General features: G+C 36.8%; 1 protein-coding gene across 3 annotated transcripts in view; it reads right to left on the reverse strand.

Moving 5' to 3' along the window:
- Positions 1–1165: 1165 nt before the first annotated feature.
- The window catches only part of LOC120625910 (protein Wnt-7b-like), a 105464-nt gene continuing 87327 nt past the window's right edge, over positions 1166–19302 (reverse strand). For 2 of the 3 annotated variants that reach the window (XM_039893196.1, XM_039893181.1), the window contains exons 5-9: positions 10870–10981; positions 9191–9356; positions 4711–4910; positions 4068–4210; positions 1166–2549 (exon numbers count right to left, since the gene is read on the reverse strand). In XM_039893196.1, the coding sequence (XP_039749130.1) occupies positions 2398–2549; positions 4068–4210; positions 4711–4910; positions 9191–9356; positions 10870–10981 (773 nt within the window). In that variant the 3' untranslated portion in view covers positions 1166–2397. The remainder of the gene's footprint in view (positions 2550–4067; positions 4211–4710; positions 4911–9190; positions 9357–10869; positions 10982–19302) is intronic. The other variant, XM_039893188.1, reaches the window with a different exon arrangement.

The raw sequence follows: 19302 nt of genomic DNA on the forward strand, positions 1-19302 counted from the left end.
TTTTTATGAATTATATATACATAAATACTTAGAAAATACATATAAACACCCAGACACTGAAAAACACTTATGCTCATCACACAAACATTTTCCACTTGTGGGAATCGAACCCACGGCCTTGGACTCACAAAGCAGGGTCGCTGCCCACTGCGCCAGTCGGCCGTCGTCATAGTGTACATATGACATTCTTATAATCACAATATTTTTTTATTTTTAAAATATTTATATTTGCATGTCGTGCACTGCGACTAAACATGTATAATATTTTGTCTTGTTTTAAGCAAATAAATGCATTTGAATTTGAATTGGAATATATGAAACCCGCTGAACTGAAACTGACAGTGTAAGTCCACTGAGTATATTTTAGTAAACTTATTGGTATTATTTCTGTAATCTTTCATTTATTAACATTTAAGTAGTTTCGTAGAGTGAGTACAACATAAGGTAAATAATACTCTGGTGGTATGTATGGTCACAGAATTAAGAACACCCGGTTTTTACCAGGCTAAGTTTGTTGTGGGCTCTTCTTTAGACCGGGGCGCATTTGGAACCCTCGTACTTAGGTTTAGGTTGGCGAACGAAGTTATCACCATCCCCTTTCAATTATGTAAACATATATGTATGAACGCTTCATAAGTGCCTGTGATAGGCCTACATGAATAAAGAAGTTTTGAATTTGAACATATCTACAATTTTTTTCCCCTGGCCATAAAACAAAAACCGAGGTATAGTACTAATTCAAAATCAAAGAAACCGTTTTTCAGCAAGAGTTAAAATCTCGCAACTTAGGCAATACGATTTTATAGCGTGGTGAGTACACACAATACTCCGTATTTCGTACTTATTTATTAATAAAGGACAAATTAATCAATACATTAAAAAAACAAAATTATTATGCACGTGAAAAAGTTTATTTAAAATTGTAATGTGATATGAATAAGTTAGGCTTACGCTACAAGGAATGCATTATTAAGTACATATGATATATTTTGTCCATTAAATATTAGACGAATGTATAATTACGATGCCTACTTATATTACAATCACTATAAAACGAGTACAGTCTAATTGAATAGCTTTGTTTAGCTATGTATTTTTTTCAAAGAAACTAAAATAAATGATTTAATTTCAAATAAATATTTTTTTATCAAAAAATTTGGAGTTTGAACAAAATTATTTTCAGAGACTGCGAAAGTAGCATTTTTTAACAAAGTTACCGAACTTGCTGGTAGAGTAAAGTTACATGATACTATTTTTTTAAGGTATCGTGGAAAATTTGTCGATCCTCTAGAATTTTTCTAATTCAATTCTACCCGTTTGCAATAATCCACTTATCACAAAATGTCGCTCGTACCTAATATGAGCGACAAAAGGGAAAAAATATTTTGAATGCATTACAAAACTGACAGTTAATAATACAGTTTAGCTTCGGTCGCCACTTTTTTCAGCTTAAAGGAATAACCTAACGTAGAAATCTCAAGACATTTTATCATCTATTTATTATATTGTAAAACATTTGTGGTAATTCGGTCGGAAACAAATTTCTTAACTAAACGGTCATCTCATTGATAGAAATAATATGTTAAGTAAATTATAGCTGCCGATTTAGTTAAGAGGGGGTTTACATATTTTAGAATGGCTTACGTACTGTCCACTATTTTTTGTCTGTTTAATCAAAATCAATACAAATAAGTATATAGAGAAACTTCCTAGACAGGTTTTACTGTAATAATAAAAAGATAATCACTTGTTAAAAATGCTCACTTTTATTGAGCTCAGCTACTGTTTCATCTTAGACATTCACACACTCATTTGAGACATTTGCGTCCAATAATAAAATAGGCCTAAAATGATTCAGAGTACGTAAGTCAAAATATTCAAAGCCCTTTATGTACAACCGAATTAGCACTAATGCAACCGAAATAGCAGCTAAATATAACAAAAACCTTAATGTATAATAATTTTAAAGCCGCCATAGTCATAGGTTAAATGCTTGTTCATACTTCATACTAATGCAATTAATATTAAAAAATACTGGTGATCTATTTACAAAAAGTCAAAATTAAGTACACACCTAAATTATAAACAGTAGAGCTAATATTATTTAAATAGTATTTAAGAATAACATTATTCACAGGTCCAAAAATCTAAATATAATAATATTGTTATATTTAATACAATTTGTCAAGTTTATCATTAGTAATAACATCGACGTTTTAAACATAAGGTACACTAGGAAAGCCCATGTGTAATGTTCAAAAAATCATATTTCGCAAAATTAATTTTCTTTTATCATAAAGTAAGTACTGTTTAACACTTTAATGTTCGTTATTTTTTTTAAATCAAAGTCTCAGTAATAATGTTTTATTAGTTTTGCTACTCGTCGTTGGATGGCGCTCACTTGCAAACGTGCAACTCGTTGCGAGTGATGCACTTGTCGCACGACACCCGGCAGCACCAATGGAAACGGCAATTACATTTTGTTTCCTCTTCAGTTCGCACTGTGTTGTAGCCACGACCACAGCATAGAGTTTCGCAGCCTTCCTCCCCTAGAATAGACACATACCATCATTTAGCTATATATATATGTACCTTATCTTTATACCGAAGCGCTTTCTGGGGGACTAGTTCGAAGCGCACCTCTAACTTTTCTAAGTTATGTGCGTTTTAAGTATAAAATATCACTTGCTTCGACGGTGAATGAAAACATCGTGAGAAAACCAGCATGACTGAGAGTACTACATAATTTTCTCAAAGGTGTGTGGAGTCCACCAATCCGCACTGGGCCAGCCTGGTGGACTACGGCCTTAAGGTGTTACCACAAGGTGACTCATTGTTGGTGGAGACCCGTGCTCTGTAGTGGGCTGATAAGGGTTGATGTGAAGGATCTATCTTAACCTTAAGGCAGCGGTTACAAGTCAAGAAAATTGACACGGTGTCAGCCCCCTAACCTAGCTGGTTAAAATAGATATCTAGTATCTACTTATTACTTAGGCAGGTAGGCAAAAAAAACATCCCCATTATGAGACCTTGGTGATCTCTACATAATTTTACAAAGTGTGGGACAAGCCTTGGCATTATTGCACAAAGAAAGAAAGAAAGAAACATTTATTTTTTACATTGCGCCACACATTACAATATTCACAACACCACATATGTTATGTGTGGCACAACCTAGAAAAAAGGTGCCAGCTCAGCATTGTGCTGCATGCGCCAGTGGGAGCATACAGCGCTGATTTTCAGTTGGCACCTTGTACCAGGTAACACCACGGAAATACGTAGCCATCCACTGACCACCAAGACCATCCAACTAATTTTTTTCTTGATTCTTTGAAGTTCAACTCTGTACTTTCGTCGGCGCCCAGGTTGGAAAGCCCTGCTATATACTAATATTATTTAGATGCTACACTTTGTTTTTGGTTTAAAAACGCTAATCTCAGGAACTATGAGTCGGCATTTTTTGCATTTGGAATCCAAAGTCTCAAGAATAGTTATTGGCTATTTAGAATTTAAATTAGAGATGTTAATCTCTAATTTTAAATCCAAAATAAAGGGGTAAGGTACCTCTAAATCCTGCACTCAAAGTGACCTTACCCGTAAATGGTAAAATCAGGTATTTTGTTTCCTCTTTAACGTCGTTAATTTGTGTGCAATGAACTATTTCATTTTCTTTTTGTTCCACCAGTTTACCGCCATGTTTATGCAGCGTGGAGGCTAGCTACCTAATGCTTTGGCCAAGCAATCATGCCCCGCCCATTTTCCGTTTTCATTATCACCATCACTTAGGTACTATAGTTTAAACATATCATGTACGCATCAAAAGGCCAACTTAAATAATGAAAATTTTTTGTTTGATTATAGATTGTATGTTTACCGCTGTTTAATTGCTGTAGCGCTCTTAAATAGCTGATAATACGCTCGTACCTAACTGATTTAACAAATGGAAAGTAATTAGCTTTAAATCCTATTCTTACGCGTGACTTGAATCTCTAATGGCATTACATACATTTACATTTTGTAATCTCAATGTGTTACTAGCATTGCGATTAGCCCTAGCTTACTCTTACCCCTAGAGGTCCTGTTGCAGTGTCGGCCATGTGTGCCCATCGAACCGGAGATCGGGTCAGGCTCACAGTACGATGGCGATGGTTCCAGGAACACTAGCTCCGACTTGCGGGGCTGTCGACCGATACCAGCGTTTTGTCTAGACCTGTTGATTGCATGTAAAAGTTTCATCTTTAATCTGACCTGTGTTGCAATTAAACAAAATTAAAGGCTTTGCCAAGGAGTCGGTTGGGGGGATAATATAAACCAATAAACATAGCGATTACTCTATACTTTTAAATTTTATTGCATATCGTAGTATTCTTAAGTGTATTTTTATTGTAAAACATCTTGCAAATGATTGCTTGGTAAACAATAGGTTTTTATTTTTATATAACAACAGGGGGTAACGCAGGCCAAATGTTTTCACAAGTTGTTTAAAAAAAAACAATTTATTTAATGTGGACTGAAACACTTTTTAAAAGTAAAGTCTCTGTTTTTTGCGACTCTACCATGTTGAAAATTTGCTTTAATAACATTATTCTTCCTCGCCTGTCAGCCACAAATGCATGCATAGCATTTGCGGTTGATAGAGGATGCAAAGAGATGGCTCGCTGGTTAGTATTTGTATCTCAGGGCTGCGCTCAGAAGTTTTTGTAATTTTACCTTCGTATAACAAGATGTGTCTGAGGCGCATGCGTGGCCGGTGGAGGATGCGAAGTGACGAGCCTCGCTCTGTGGTATTTGTCCCTCAGGGCTGCCCCTACCGCCCGGAAAGGGGGTAAAGCGCGCCAACACGTACGTAGCGCGCAAGAACCCGACACGCCGTGACACTTGCACTCGCGCCGCACTAAGTCCTTTACCGTCTGTAAAATAATATTAAAATATTACATTTTAGTAAAATAATATTCTTAGCACCATAAAAACCAACCGTCTACACAAATCAAAACATAGAAAGGAATTATGATTCAAGTTTACTGAATCGTAAGTTGGAGTTGAACTGGCGTTAAACAAATGAATAAGCGAAGGCCAACTGTCTGCTTTAACAATTTCTTTAAGTGGCTGAGGTAAATAATCCAAACCAAAGGTTTAATAGTATAGAACTGATATCAGCAACGTGCTTTGCAAAATGCTGATATCCTTACAAGCAAAAAAATTATAACAATTAGGTACCTACTATACAATTAGGTACCTTCACAAAAAAATAAAGTAAATTAATAAATTAGCGAGCAATATAAGCGTATAACTTATAGTAACTGACCGATTAGAGAATAATATAAATTCATTACAAATTAAAATCATAACAAACAAAAAAAAATATAAAAATCAGGTACTACGTATCTTAAGATCACAAAAATGAATATTCAAAAGAAAACAAACTAAATAAATAAATTTGCGAGCCATTATCTTGCGTATAACTTATAGTAACTACCCGATTAGAGAATAATATAAATTCATTCGTTAAGGAAACGCAGAAATTGTTTAAAAATTACCACAATTTGTTATCTGTAGAGAAGATGATCATTGCGTGCGCGGGAAACGAGTTGAGAATAAAAATTATAAAACCAACATGGCGGTAATTGTACAGAAGCCTACAGCGAGCAATAAAAAGTTAATATGAGTACGTAACTTACTTCTCTTTAAAACTTGTGGGAGCTTTCAACGTATTTATGTTAAAGTATTCGTGCTGGCATTATTAGTTAGGTACCTATGGGTTTTTGATCATCAATAATGTTTTGTAATGTTTAATATAGAGATGATTTAGAGTTTTGGAACTTCATGTTGTTCAAATGTGGGTTGATGGGCTTAAACGATATTTTTTTTTATTAGATATTCATAACTGAGAATGGCAGCTTAAAATAAATCTCACTATCCGCCCGGACTAAGGAAATCGGCAGAGGCTCTGTGCCTCTCGGAGCACGTTAGGCTATACAAGATGCCTTCCGAACCAGTGGTAGAGTCATTAAAAACTGACAACCTTGACGTTTCAAAAGTGCTTATTAGTATAAGCACTTTTGAAACGGCCTATTTGAAATATCTAATGAACTTTATAATAAAGTTCAGTCCATTGAACTTCTCTAATTATATTTGTCTATAACCACTTTACTTATTTATTGTTCTTTCCAATATTTGCAGCATTCAGGATATAGACACTGTAGAGACTTATACGTACCTGGGTTCCTTAATCTCTAGTGATGGCTCATGCGTTTCCGAAATAAAACGAAGAATAGCGATAGCTAAGGATGCGATGCTTAGGTTAACAAATATCTGGAAGAATCGTAGCATAACGAATAGAACCAAATTGCGACTGGTACAAGCACTAATCTTTCCTATTTTCCTATATGGCGTAGAAACTTGGACTGTTCGCGCTAGAGAAAAACAGCGAATTGATGCGTTCGAAATGTGGTGCTGGAGGCGAATGCTACGCATACCGTGGACTGCCAAGCGCACAAATGTATCAATTCTTTCACAACTCAAAATTAAAACACGTCTTTCTACCATTTGCCTTCAGCGCATCCTTAGTTATTTTGGACATATCACACGCCGCGGAAACGAGAGCATTGAAAAGTTAATAATGGTTGGAAATGTAGAAGGCAAACGTCCCCGTGGCAGATCTCCATCCCGGTGGTCAGATCAACTGAGAGAAACTGGTGCCCGTACCTTCTATAACGCAATACAAATGGCCAAAGACAGGACCCGATGGAGAGAGATCTTATATGACAAGATTACTCGCCATACCAGTGATCACGATCCTCAGTCATGAGGGAGCGACTAAAGAGAGAGAGAGATAACCACTACCTCTAAAAACAATACTTTCTACAAAAAATAAGGTACATTTAAATCTAGCAACAATGATCAATCAATGTAGGGATAATATACAGAAAAATCGGAAGGAAATGCAACAAGAACAACAAATGAAAACATCTCTCATTATATTAAATCACCAACTTCAGCTTTCATAAGTTCTAGTTTAGAATTAAAAATAAAAATTGAAGTCATACATGATACTTAAACCATTTTTCGTTTACTGGTCTTGCGAAATAAGATCGGACAAAGACTCTTAAAAAAAATTCGACGACGGTCGACGGTCAATATGAGCGTCGTAGTGTCAAAGGTCCAAAATAGTCCTTAAAAAGTTAAACGTAGATCAAAATTGTACCCAATGGAAAACCTGACATAAATTGCTTGAAATAGCCACCTTGAATTTGAGACTACATACTTTTTACATGGGAACCAAAATCATGATATTCTCAACCCTAGGGCCAATAATGAAACCTCACAAAATACCCTATACTTTCGCTCAACATCGTAATTGGACCCCCGGGATCTTTCGAGGAAACTTGTAGAAAACGTAAGTTAATATTATCGTGTAAGATATTTGATTAGGGACTGGACATCAATTCATCGTATTATCCGCTAAGATATTTGATCAGGGACTGTAATATACATAAATTCATTATATGATCATCAACCTTTTTACTTAGCACGGGTTTCCTCAAAAAATGAGAAGGCTTCAGGCCGTAGTCCACCTTGCTGGCCAAGTTAGAATTTGTAGACATCACGAGAACTATAAGGCATACAGGTTTCCTCAAGATGTTTTCTTTCACAGTGTAATTGCTTTAAGCAAGTCATATAACTTAAATACGTTGGAAGTGCGTGCCTCCGGACGAAAGTGCCGAAGATCTGCCCTTAGATACTTGCATATACAGTATATACAGATGATGTAGTTTATCTCTATTTTTGTTTATCTGGGGCAGTAAATAAATACGTATACATTTTACGATCACTGAAAACTGAACTGTACTACGTAACAGTTGCATAAATAGCAATTTTATACGCCTTTAATTACATGAAACACTAAGTATATTTTAATTTAATTTTAGTTAAATGATCCGTCTAAAATAGGAGGAAACAGAGAAAGTTTAATATTTAACGTAACCAATATAATAAGGTCTCTAGTGGTGAAATTATACAACACCTTATCCTGTCTACCCTATCACATAATTCCATCTTATAGAATCAACATGCCAGATCATACTAAGATCTTGTTTTAAGAGCCAATATGTGGAAAATCTGGCAAACGGTGATGCCCTGTGCGGCGTCGTCAATAATATTACAATAACGATACCGCTTATCTACCCTGTAACTGATCTATATAAGAGTTTATATAGGAGGAAGAGAAGAAAGTTTAATATTTATCAGCCAGTGGAGAAATTCCCATTACACGTTACACTTCACCCTGTCTGTGCTGGCACTTAATTCCATCTTATAGAATCAACATTCCAGATCTTGCTAACATCTTACAATCTTACAAATTACTGTTTAATATTGATGAGTGATCTCTTTAAACGTAGGAAACCCCATTCCAATAGCAATTGAAACGCTAATAAGGATTAGCATAATTTCTGCAGTAGCCGCATGCAGTAGTAATGTCGGGGCAATTTCTTCAAATGAATGCTTAATGTATGTGAATGGTATAAGAAATTGGTATGAAATTATATAGGCAAATCGGAGTGGCTCAATCAGGATTCGAGACGCCAGTGCATGACATTTAAGCTGTAAATACAATAACAAGTAATAATTACACTATGAGCGAAACCACGCGTTTTAAATCAAATCTTAATTTTTATGCTTATAAACATAGTATTAAGTTAACTAAAATCAACGTAAGTGATTTTCGGGCAATCATTCTGTCCGACCAAGCACAATTTTTTAGCTTTAGAGTTGAGTGGCGTGTCCCAAAATATGTGCTTTTGCTTTTAATTAAATAATTCATTTAACCAAATATAACAAAAACCAAAAACAAAATAAAACTACCTATGTATGAAAAAGGCAGGATGAGAATATGAGAATTGCTTATCTTCAGAGAGATTTCCTTCCCCGAATGTAAGAATAATTGGAGTAAAAGAATGTTAAGTAGGTAGTTAAATCGTTTTTTTTTCAAACTAGATAAATTTATAATAACGTTACTTAAAGACATAAGTCAATAATTTTCAACAGACAGGAAGGCAGATTTCAGCTTCAAGACATGTTATTAACGTTGTAATAACTCATTCAAATAAGTCTTTTATAATAATTAATTTTTCTTAACGGATGCTGAGAAGAGGGAAAACAATCTCTTATTGACATGATCACGTGTAGATACCTCGCTCACCTTCCTGCCGACTCGATTGTTGTGGAGATTCATGAGACTCCTCGCGTCGGCCTCCATTTCCCTGGAGTCCAGGAACCGTCTCGCAAAGCGGGCGCCGTAAGCCGCTTCTCCACAGCCTCCCCACTGGAACTGCTCCGAGGGACTTGGGGACCGCCGTCTGGTTAACGGAATAGGAAGATCAATGAACAGAGGAAAATAACTGGCATTTTTATATTAATAACACTTAATTTATCATTTATAGGTAAAAACAAAGAAAACTAAAAGTAATGATTAGCATTCCTTAATTAATACGTATACCTATGTAATACTAATATAGTTTGTCTGGTGGGAGACTTCTGCCGTGGCTGGTTACCACACTACCGACAAAAAAGTGCTGGCACCGGTATGATGTCGCGTAGAAACCGAAAAGGTTTTTTTTTCGTCCTGGTGGCATACAACGGGTTTCCCGGGCGTCTAACAAAGCCAACAAAAGGGACATGCTATGGTGGTTTTTAGTTTGGGTATACGCCCTTTAGAGGGTCCCCCCTCTAAAGGGCGTATACCCAAACTCCCACATAACCTCCGTCCTGCCCTGGTCGGAGGTAGCAATAAATCTTTTGCACCAATCCCAAAAAAAAAAGGGGTATGGGTTCAATATATCTGCAATACCCGTAACAGGTTAGACAGACTTACCTAAGTAGCAGATGCTTACTCTTAGTGGAATAAAATATATATATATGGCACCCGCAATCGAATAAGGTGTCCATTCAGAGCAGTTTTATTTGTAAATAGAGCAGTATTTATTTAATCAAGATGGTTTACACATCTAAAACTTTTCAAGCTATGCGTGTTTTAAGAATTTAAATATCACTTGCTGTAACTGTAAAGGAAAAAATCGTGAGGAAACCGGCGTGCTTCTTTTTCAGATTGTGTGTAGCCTGATTTTAACAGCGTAACGCGGGATTGTTGGACTGAGAGTTCTCCATAATGTTCACAATGTTGTGTGAAGTCTACAGATCCGCACGAGGCCGTGGCGGACTGCGGCCTACACCCTCCTCATACTGAAAGGAGACCAACGCCAGTAATGGGACTGATAATGTGGTTTATAAATGGTTATAAATCAAATATTCTTAAGATATCTTACTCTATTTCCCGCTGAGGCTTCTTTAAATACATTTTAAGAGAATGCCCGTGCCCTGTAGTTGGCCGGTAATCGATATACATAAAAGAGAAAGTGTGTGGGTATGTTCCGTATAGGCTCCGAAAAGGCTGGACCGATTTCAATGAAACTTTCAGGGAATCTCCGGATTGACCTGGCGAGTTATCCTGTAAAGTTTGGTGACGATCGGAGCACTCCTATTTTTGAACTGTCAAACTGTCAAATACAGCTTTTATTTACTATGATGATATTCTATTGTTGGGTGTACATGGGTGTAGATAATGATCTTCGCCAGCTCGAAAAGAGAATAGAAGAAAATGATTTAATATATTATGAGACTTAAATTGACTTAAAATGTATTGATGTAAGTTTATTGTTTAAATAAAATAAAGCAGAATATAGCCCTGCGAAGCGGGCTGGATATGCTAGTAAATAAATAAAATATATCTTACGACAATACACACACCGCAATCTAGCCCCAGAGTAAGCATAGCTTAAGTTATGGGTTGGTGATGGCGAACGCAATAGTTACCTGTTGGAAGTACAACCGCAGGCCGGCAAATCACCCCGTGCGCAGGCCGTGCTCAGGGCGTGCGTGACGCCCGCCGATGTTATCGCGTACGTGAACGCTGCTTCACGGGTCGCTGAAACAAATTAGGTTTAATTAATATTAAACACAGAGTTTAAAGTTGAATACCATAAAGTATGATTAGTGAAACCCTTACTAATATTATAAATGCCTAAGTGTGTTCATTTGTTTGTTTAACGCCCGAACCAAACAACCTATCAACTTCATTTTTGGCATTGAGTTAGTTGAAAGGACGTAACATAGGTTACTTTTTTTTTCTAAGACAGGAAAAGATCAATGACCATACCAATTCAGTTGTATCAGTTTTTTTTTAAAGAAAATCTACGTCTACATATAAAACGTAGGCCGATTATTTAGGTAGGTGGGTAGGTACATAAAAAACGATTTGATTCAATTTATACTTTAATATATTTTTTTAACTAGTCAAGGTTTTAAGCTAGAATCATAATAATTTACATTTTAGATCCTTTCCCGTAGTAAAGAGTACAAATGGAAAATCAAAAACATAAAAATAGTAAAGTAAGGAGATGAAAGGATGTTCCGACCGCAATTTTTAAATATATTTATTTTTATTTGGTAACTTTGAGCCATCTACACTATTATATAACAGAATAAGATAAGCGAAGGCGGACAAATAGCTAAACACAAATACGTAAACTATGATAAGTAAAATATGATAAATAAATATAAAATAAAAAACTAATATATACTCAATCATACATAAATACTTAAGATCATATTAAAAATAAACATAAACAAGGTACTAAAAGTCATCATTATTGTGCAATATAATATGTTTTCACCGCGTTTTAAAAAGGTTTCAAGCCATTTTGCCTCACGTATGTAACCCATGTTTAATGCAAATAAATGATATTATTATTAATTATATATAAAAAATCCAATAACGGCTTCACAGCTAAATCGATCTCGGCAAAATTTAGACATACACTTTTGACGGATACTTCTTATCCCAGAAAATTACGATGCTCACGGGATTTTTAAAAGCGCTGACGTAGTCTCTGTCAACAGCTTCTGGGATAAATATTGCTACTAAAAAATTGCATTTCCTCGCCGCAGTAACCGTGAAACTCGCAGAAGCTAGTTTATTCACAAAATCCAATTCTTAATAATTGATATAAGATATATCGTGAGCGCACAGACTTTCATCCTGTTATTTATTTATCCAACAGCATTCGATCAGGTCCATACATCTTCTAGTATGCTAATGCTGTCGTCGGATGCAATACTAGATATATGTTATTTATCTTTAATATTAAATGTATGGATTTACTTCGTATTTCGAGATACTAGATTGATATATAACTTGCTAATCTCAGTAACTTTAACGTCAACGTGCATTGGTCGTAACTACTGCAATATACGAGTATAAAACTTTTAGTTTTCCAGTTGCCAGCGGTATAAAATAGCTTAGAAATTTTCTTAAAATATGTTTTTTCTACACAAAAATTTCTCGTGTTCAGTACTTAGTCGGCCGCGGGGCGTTTTCACTGTTTTTGGATACAATACACTGCCTGTAATAATGACTGAATGAGGGTTTTATATGTTCTGAATTCTGTGGATAGGAGGTAAAATTGGTGTCGGGAAAGTGCTGCACATGGTGTAAGGACACATTAACCAATTGAAAAGTGAAGTTATTATCAATAATTATGTCAGCCGATTGGCGCAGTGGGCAGTGGCCCTGTTTTCTGAGTCCGAGGCTGTGGGTTCGATTTCCAATTGGAAAATGTTTGTGTGTTAAACACGATTGTTTTTTTTCATTATCTGGGTGTTTATCTGTATATTATAAGTAATTATGTATATTATTCATAGAAATATTCATCAGTCGTTTTAGTACCCTTAATACAAGCTACGTTTACTTTAGGGCTAGATATGGGATTAGTATAAACATTTTTAAATTTGTATTTTGTTTCATCATTATCTCTGTCATCATCGGTCTACTAACGACCCAATATGGGACACGGATCTTCGCTCAGAATGAGCTGGGTATAGGACGTAGTCCACCACGCTCGCCAAGTGAGGATTGGTATTCTTGACTTCGTTTTTGAGAGAACTATGGAGAACTCTCAGACAAAACCGCAACAACCTTCATATTTTTTTTAGTAGGCCTGGTAACAATAGATAACATCATGAGAATAGCAAAAATAAAAGAGAAAGACAGGACATTGAATCCTTCTAGAAATTACCACAGTATACTTTATTAAAATAATTCAAAAGCTTAGCTAAAAAAACAAAAGTTAAAGTTACCTGCAATACTATAAGAAAAGGGATGATAGAAAAGTAAACTTAAAAAAATTTAAGTTCTGTAAGTACATGTTTGACATGGTTTTTTTAATGAGGTCAAATAACTACTAAAAATTTCACAGTTGCTTTTGTTACCATTTAAAAGAGAGCTGATTCGAAATACAGGCGCATGTTGTCCTGCCTTGGTCCGACAAAAAGGTAAATGTAACGGTTTCCAATGCTGCTGGCGACTACCCGAACGCGGTACACAAAACTTCAAACGCTCCAATATTTCCTCGAAGTCCTTTCGTTTCCTCTTTCGAATATGATCGACATCTCCCCCTTATACAATAGCGCGAGGTCGTCACCACAATACTAATATAATCAAAGGAATAAAGAATAAGAAAAAGGGTTATCTCAAAATTCAAGGTTTCGGAGGTGGAACGACTTGTAATAGTATTTACTGTTGTTAATGTATTTATGATATGTTATAGTTTTTATTAATACATAACTATAACCTAAAATAAACTATTTAAAAACTAAATAAAATCTAAAACGTCCTCGAAACCACCGCAGCGAGGCACAGTTCCTAAGATGCTGGCAGCATTTCCCCTCTGGATGGCCAAACTAATTCGTTGGCCAAGGTAACTGCCCGCTCTAGGATCACCGGTAGACTCGATAACCCTTTTCGATAATTCTTTGAAAAGGGCTCTTGCCTCCGGACCCCACGGTCCCAAAGTCTCTACACCAAAAGGCACAAAAATGAAGCTGCTATCCAGGTTTTCATATTTACGCCTCTTGGCCTGCTCGGCACTGGAAGCAGCCGCACCTACCATTGACGAAGTGGCCTGGATGTGTGATGCAGCTAGGGTATCAACACAAGTTGCATCCCACAGAAGTGACCTTCCAAGCCTCCAAGGTATGAGCGTCATACCATCAGGTCTCTTGCCATCGCTCCGCGCCAAACCAATAGGTTCTAATACAGCTGGTACGTGAGCGGTAGCTAGAGAACGTCGGATGATGTCGTTGATGGTGCTATGGCGAGAGAAGCGACCAGCGCTTCTTGAACAGGAGAGTCCATGGTGACCGTAGGTGTCAACGCTGTCTCCGCAGTGGCATCGATGAGGCTGAATTATAGAGGCGCCAAGCCTAAGACCAATCACCACCGATAGAGTGGTGTGGTCTAACATAGTGCCCAGGTTAGCTGAAGGGAGAGCATGTAGCCAGTAGCCGGACTCCTTAGCAGAGAGAGCGAGAAGACGAGCACGGTCTCTTTTAGATGGCATTTGGTCTAAAAGTGTGTCAAAAGTTTTTTTGCAAATAATGTCGTCCCACTGTCTCTGTGAAGAAAAAGAAACCGGCAAAATACTGGGACTAAGAGCAGACCAACTATTTCTTGCCTCTGCCAAGTATGACACTTCTATGGAACCCAAAGAATTGGATATAATTTTTTGAAAAAGAGTGTGTGTACTGTACACAGAGGAAAGAAAAGCTGGCAGCGAAACACTTGAAATTTTGCGAATTCCAAGACCGCCATACCCTATCGGAAGTGAGGCCTGGGTCCATGCCTGATTACTTATGGGACAATTTAAAATATTAACAAGAATATCTTTTATAAAAGTATCCAATTTTTCCATTAAAAAATTAAATTTCCAAAGAGGTGAGCATCTAAGAAAATACGTAAATTTTGGAACAAATAAACAAAAGCGAATAATAGTTAGAGCCATATGTGGATTAATTTCGAAAAGACGATCGGAAGTGTTGCTAAATTGGGAAATTAAATCGTCAATAAACTGTGGGACTGACGTTTCCATATGTATATGTTATAGTATATATTAGTTTATTATTATTTTTTTATTTTTTAATACATATTTAATATATTATGTATTATTTTATTTGTGTAATCTAGTTTAAGTATTAGTATGTAGTTATTAGTATGTATTTTTTTTTAATATGCACAACCTGCATTATGTTATCCTTTTGTTTTCCTTATCCTAACGTTGCCTGGAAGAGATCGCTACAAAGCGATAAGGCCGCCTTTTGTATACTTCTTCTGTCTGTGTTTTCTTTTATTCTTTTTTTGTATTTTTATTTGTGTGCAAATAAAGAGTATAAATAAAATAAATAAACAATTTTGATACATGAGTTAAACAAGAAGTAGGTAGGTAGGTATTTCAAAACCTATTTTTAATTTATCTAGATCTGTGATCTAGGGCAAAAAATTACAGCTCTCTGGGATCTATAGGTACATTTTTGTACAGTCACTTATAAGTGTCGTTTGATAGATATGAAGTTTTGTTGATTTGAAGCCTTTCACTGCAGGTGACTAAATAGCGCTATTAAAGTGATATTTATCATTCACCTGTCAAGCGCAAGGCGACGGGTGCTGTATACCGGTGGTATAATCTTATGCAGGTTAATAACTCAATTAATGTTCGTGACTTTGATTGCCTCTGATATTTAAATTATCTCACTTATCTTAGTTTGTTTTACGCGTGGTCTAATGGGCGTTATTATTTTATTTCGAACTAGTTGTTGCACGTGGCTTCGTCCACGTACAACTTCTATAAGTTTCCAATACAAACTTTCTTCGCTATTCTCCAAAATATATACCGTCCCGCCGTGTCATTGCCCATATGAGTTTTACTTAACTCGGCTCTTAAGAATCGTAGCGCGATTTTAAAGAGTCTATGCCTTTCTAGAAAATCCACCTGTCCTTTGCAAAAAAAAATGCGTTTTTTGCCGCAACGGTGAGCGCTGTGAATTTAAGTAGGAGGTCCCGGGTTTGATTCCCGGCAGGGACAATTCGGGAATCCATAATTTCTGAACTTTCTCTGGTCTGGTCTGGTGGGAGGCTTTGGCCGTGGCTAGTTACCGACAAAGACGAGTCGTTAAGCGGTTTAGTGTCCCGGTGCGATGTCGCGTCGCAACCGATTAGGGGTATGACTACCATACTCCCTAACAGGTTAGCCCGCTACCATCTTAGACTGCATCATCACTTACCACCAGTGAGGTTAGATTGCAGCCAAGGGCTAAAAAAAAGTTTTTTTTAATCAGACTAGTTTTCTGAGTTCAGAGCGTTGTAACAAAATTTTTACCCCCAAATCATCTGTGGGTGAATTCAATTTGAAATGTCAATTTCCATTCAATAATTTATTTTATTAGATATACGGGGATAGCTACTTTAATCTTTTAGTTTTTCTTTATATTTGTCTTCTTGTTTGTTCTTTATATTCACTGCTAGCACAGTAACTCTCTCGAAGGAGAGAGGGATTAAGTGGTTGGCGGACTTTCAAGTAAACACACGTGACATCGGCGGTAGCATAATTCTGCATTTAGTATAGATGACGAAACTTTATAATATGAAAACTCGATAGAAATAATTCCAATTAATTTAACTGCAGCGTTAAGATTGTTAACTTTAAAACTAGCAGCACGCAAATATAAATTCAGTTAAATTCATTTTAGAAATTCACACTGTTGGCGTCATTTGTATAATGAATTGGGTATCTGGAACGATATCTTGTAATTAAATAAAGTTGGGCTTTCTACTAATGCTAGCTAATTTAGTTCGAACGGCGAAGATATCCGATACCATAACATGAAAGTTATGTTAAACATAACAGGCCGTTAAAAGTGTATAGCTATTCACTAAACTATCGAATCTAATAACTTTACAGAAATAGGCTTGACACGGGTAATTAAAAAACTCGTTAGTTTTATGTCATAGCAATTGGGAGCAGGGGATTTCGTCAAACTATTCTGTACATCAGAATTCAACAGTAGTTGAGCTTGTTAGTCGAAGCGGTGATAGCCCAGTGTGTAGGAGCTCGACTTCACTTTTGATAGGCCGAGTTCGAATCCCAGCAGGCACTTCCAACTTTTCTAAGTTATGTGCGTTTTAAATATTTAAAAAAATATCACTTGCTTCAACGGTGAAGGAAAACATCGTAAGGAAACCTGCATGCCTGAGAGTTCTACAAAATGTTCACAAAGGTGTGTGGAATATGCCCATAAGCACTGGGCCAGCGTGGTGGACTATGGCCTTAACCCCTCCTCATTGTGGGAGGAGACACGTGCCTTGTAGTGGGTCCGTAATGGGTTGATATGATGATGATGGTGAGAGCTTGTTAAGCCGTGTGGCGACCGCAGATCAGAATACAGCTGTCACCGCCGCTCTTCGAGTTCGTACTAGGTGACAAAGGGAATATTACGGAGGGGAGAGCCTTTAGTCCAGCAGTGGATCGTTTGGCTATTGATAACCAGCTTGTTGCAATTTTTTTGTTCCAGTCTGAAGGTTGCCGTTGTCATTAAAGGTATATGAGGCTTAACACCTTAATACGCTTCAGGTTGCTGGACACAGGGCGGCACGTTGCGGGACCTATTCCTTGAATGTCCTGCGGTTTGTTGCTCTGTTTTCAACTTACCTGCTTGTTTTGCCACAATTTACAATACAACAAAAAAACTTAGCTCTAGAGCTAGATAATTAAGTTTAGTTCAGAGATCTGTGTATTCTTGTGTCTGATTGGCACCAGTATTACAGTTTTCGGAGTAGGAATTCGTGCAAAATAATTTTCCCAACCAATAATTAGTAGGTAGACGTTAAACTCTAACCTAATCGCTGTTTCCTGTGAAACTGTTCAAACAACTACTGCACTCACGACATGTTACTGCTGCCTATTACGAAAACATTTATGTGTCTTGTCTCGTTGGTCTCGAGGTCAGCAGCTTAACCACCGATCCCAAGGACCTGGGTTCAATCATCATATTAACCTATTACCAGCCCACTATAGGGCACGGGTCTCCTCACACAATGAGAAGGCGTTAAGGCCGTAGTCCACCACGCTGGCCCCGTGTGGATTGGTGGACTCCACACACCTTTGAGACCGTTATGTAGATCTCTCAGGCATGCGGGTTTCCTTACGATGTTGTCCTTCTTCGTTGAAGCAAGTGATATTTTACTTCTTTAAATCGCACGTAACTTAGAAAAGTTAGAGGTGCGTGCTGGGATTCGAACTCGGTCCACCGGCCCATTACAGGGCACGGGTCTCCTCCCAAAATGAAAAGGGGTAAAGACCGTAGTCCACCACGCTGGCCCAGTGTGAATTGGTGGACTCCACACACCTTTGAGAACGTTATGTAGAACTCTCAGGCATGCGGGATTCTTCACGATGTTTTCCTTCTTCGATGTTTCGCTGTTTAACGCTGTTTAACACTTATGCCCGATTTGTTTACAATTAGGCATCGCCTAAATGGAATGCCTGATGATTTATGCGATGTCTATAGAAAAAAAACGTTTCACGAACTCTTAGGTGATAACTATTGGTGAAAAGTTTATGTCTGCTTGGGTACCTGCTTAGATTGGGTGCTACTTATTTAGGCATTGCCTTGTTTTTAGTTAGTGAAAACGGCCATAAGCATTTATTACTAAAATGGATGAATCAAAAGCCAATATATACAAAACGGATGATCGCATTGTAAATCAAGTGTTTCGTAATACAGGAGTAGTTAGCTTTATACCGGTGATATTTATCTTTACTTTGTCACGGCTGGGACAGACTAATAACTCAATTAGTGCTCGTGCCTCCGATTACGTCTATTCAAATGATCTGATTCAAACAGTCGCAATATCGTATACGGAACGAAGCTGTCTTATTAGCCGGTTCTAAGTAGATTGTTCGTTTATTTACACGATGAATGTGATTTATTCAATCATTGTGCTCTAAACGGCTAGTTCATCGGCTAACCTTGAAACATTTCGGGAATAATTTACTGACTCTATTGAACGCTAATTTTATTGACATAAACCAAAGTCTAAAGAGGTTATTTATTTTGAAACTATATTTATACTACAGAAAAGAGCTGTGCGATAGATCGATATAGATACAAGTTTCTATATCGATCTAACTTACTTTTATAAACCGGTGGTAGAGTCACTACAAACATCCATACTTGACGTTTCAAAAGTGCTTTTAAAGTAGGCCTACTTGAAATAAATGGATTTGAATTTGAATTTAAATATATGTGACACTCTTAGATGTACTACAATATTCCTTTACCAATTTCTACCACAAGCTCTGTCACAAAAAGCTCTATTAATTTTAGTTGACGTCATATTAACCCATTACAGGGCAC

This window comes from Pararge aegeria, chromosome 1 (assembly GCF_905163445.1).
Source record: "Pararge aegeria chromosome 1, ilParAegt1.1, whole genome shotgun sequence".
Lineage (NCBI taxonomy): Eukaryota > Metazoa > Arthropoda > Insecta > Lepidoptera > Nymphalidae > Pararge > Pararge aegeria.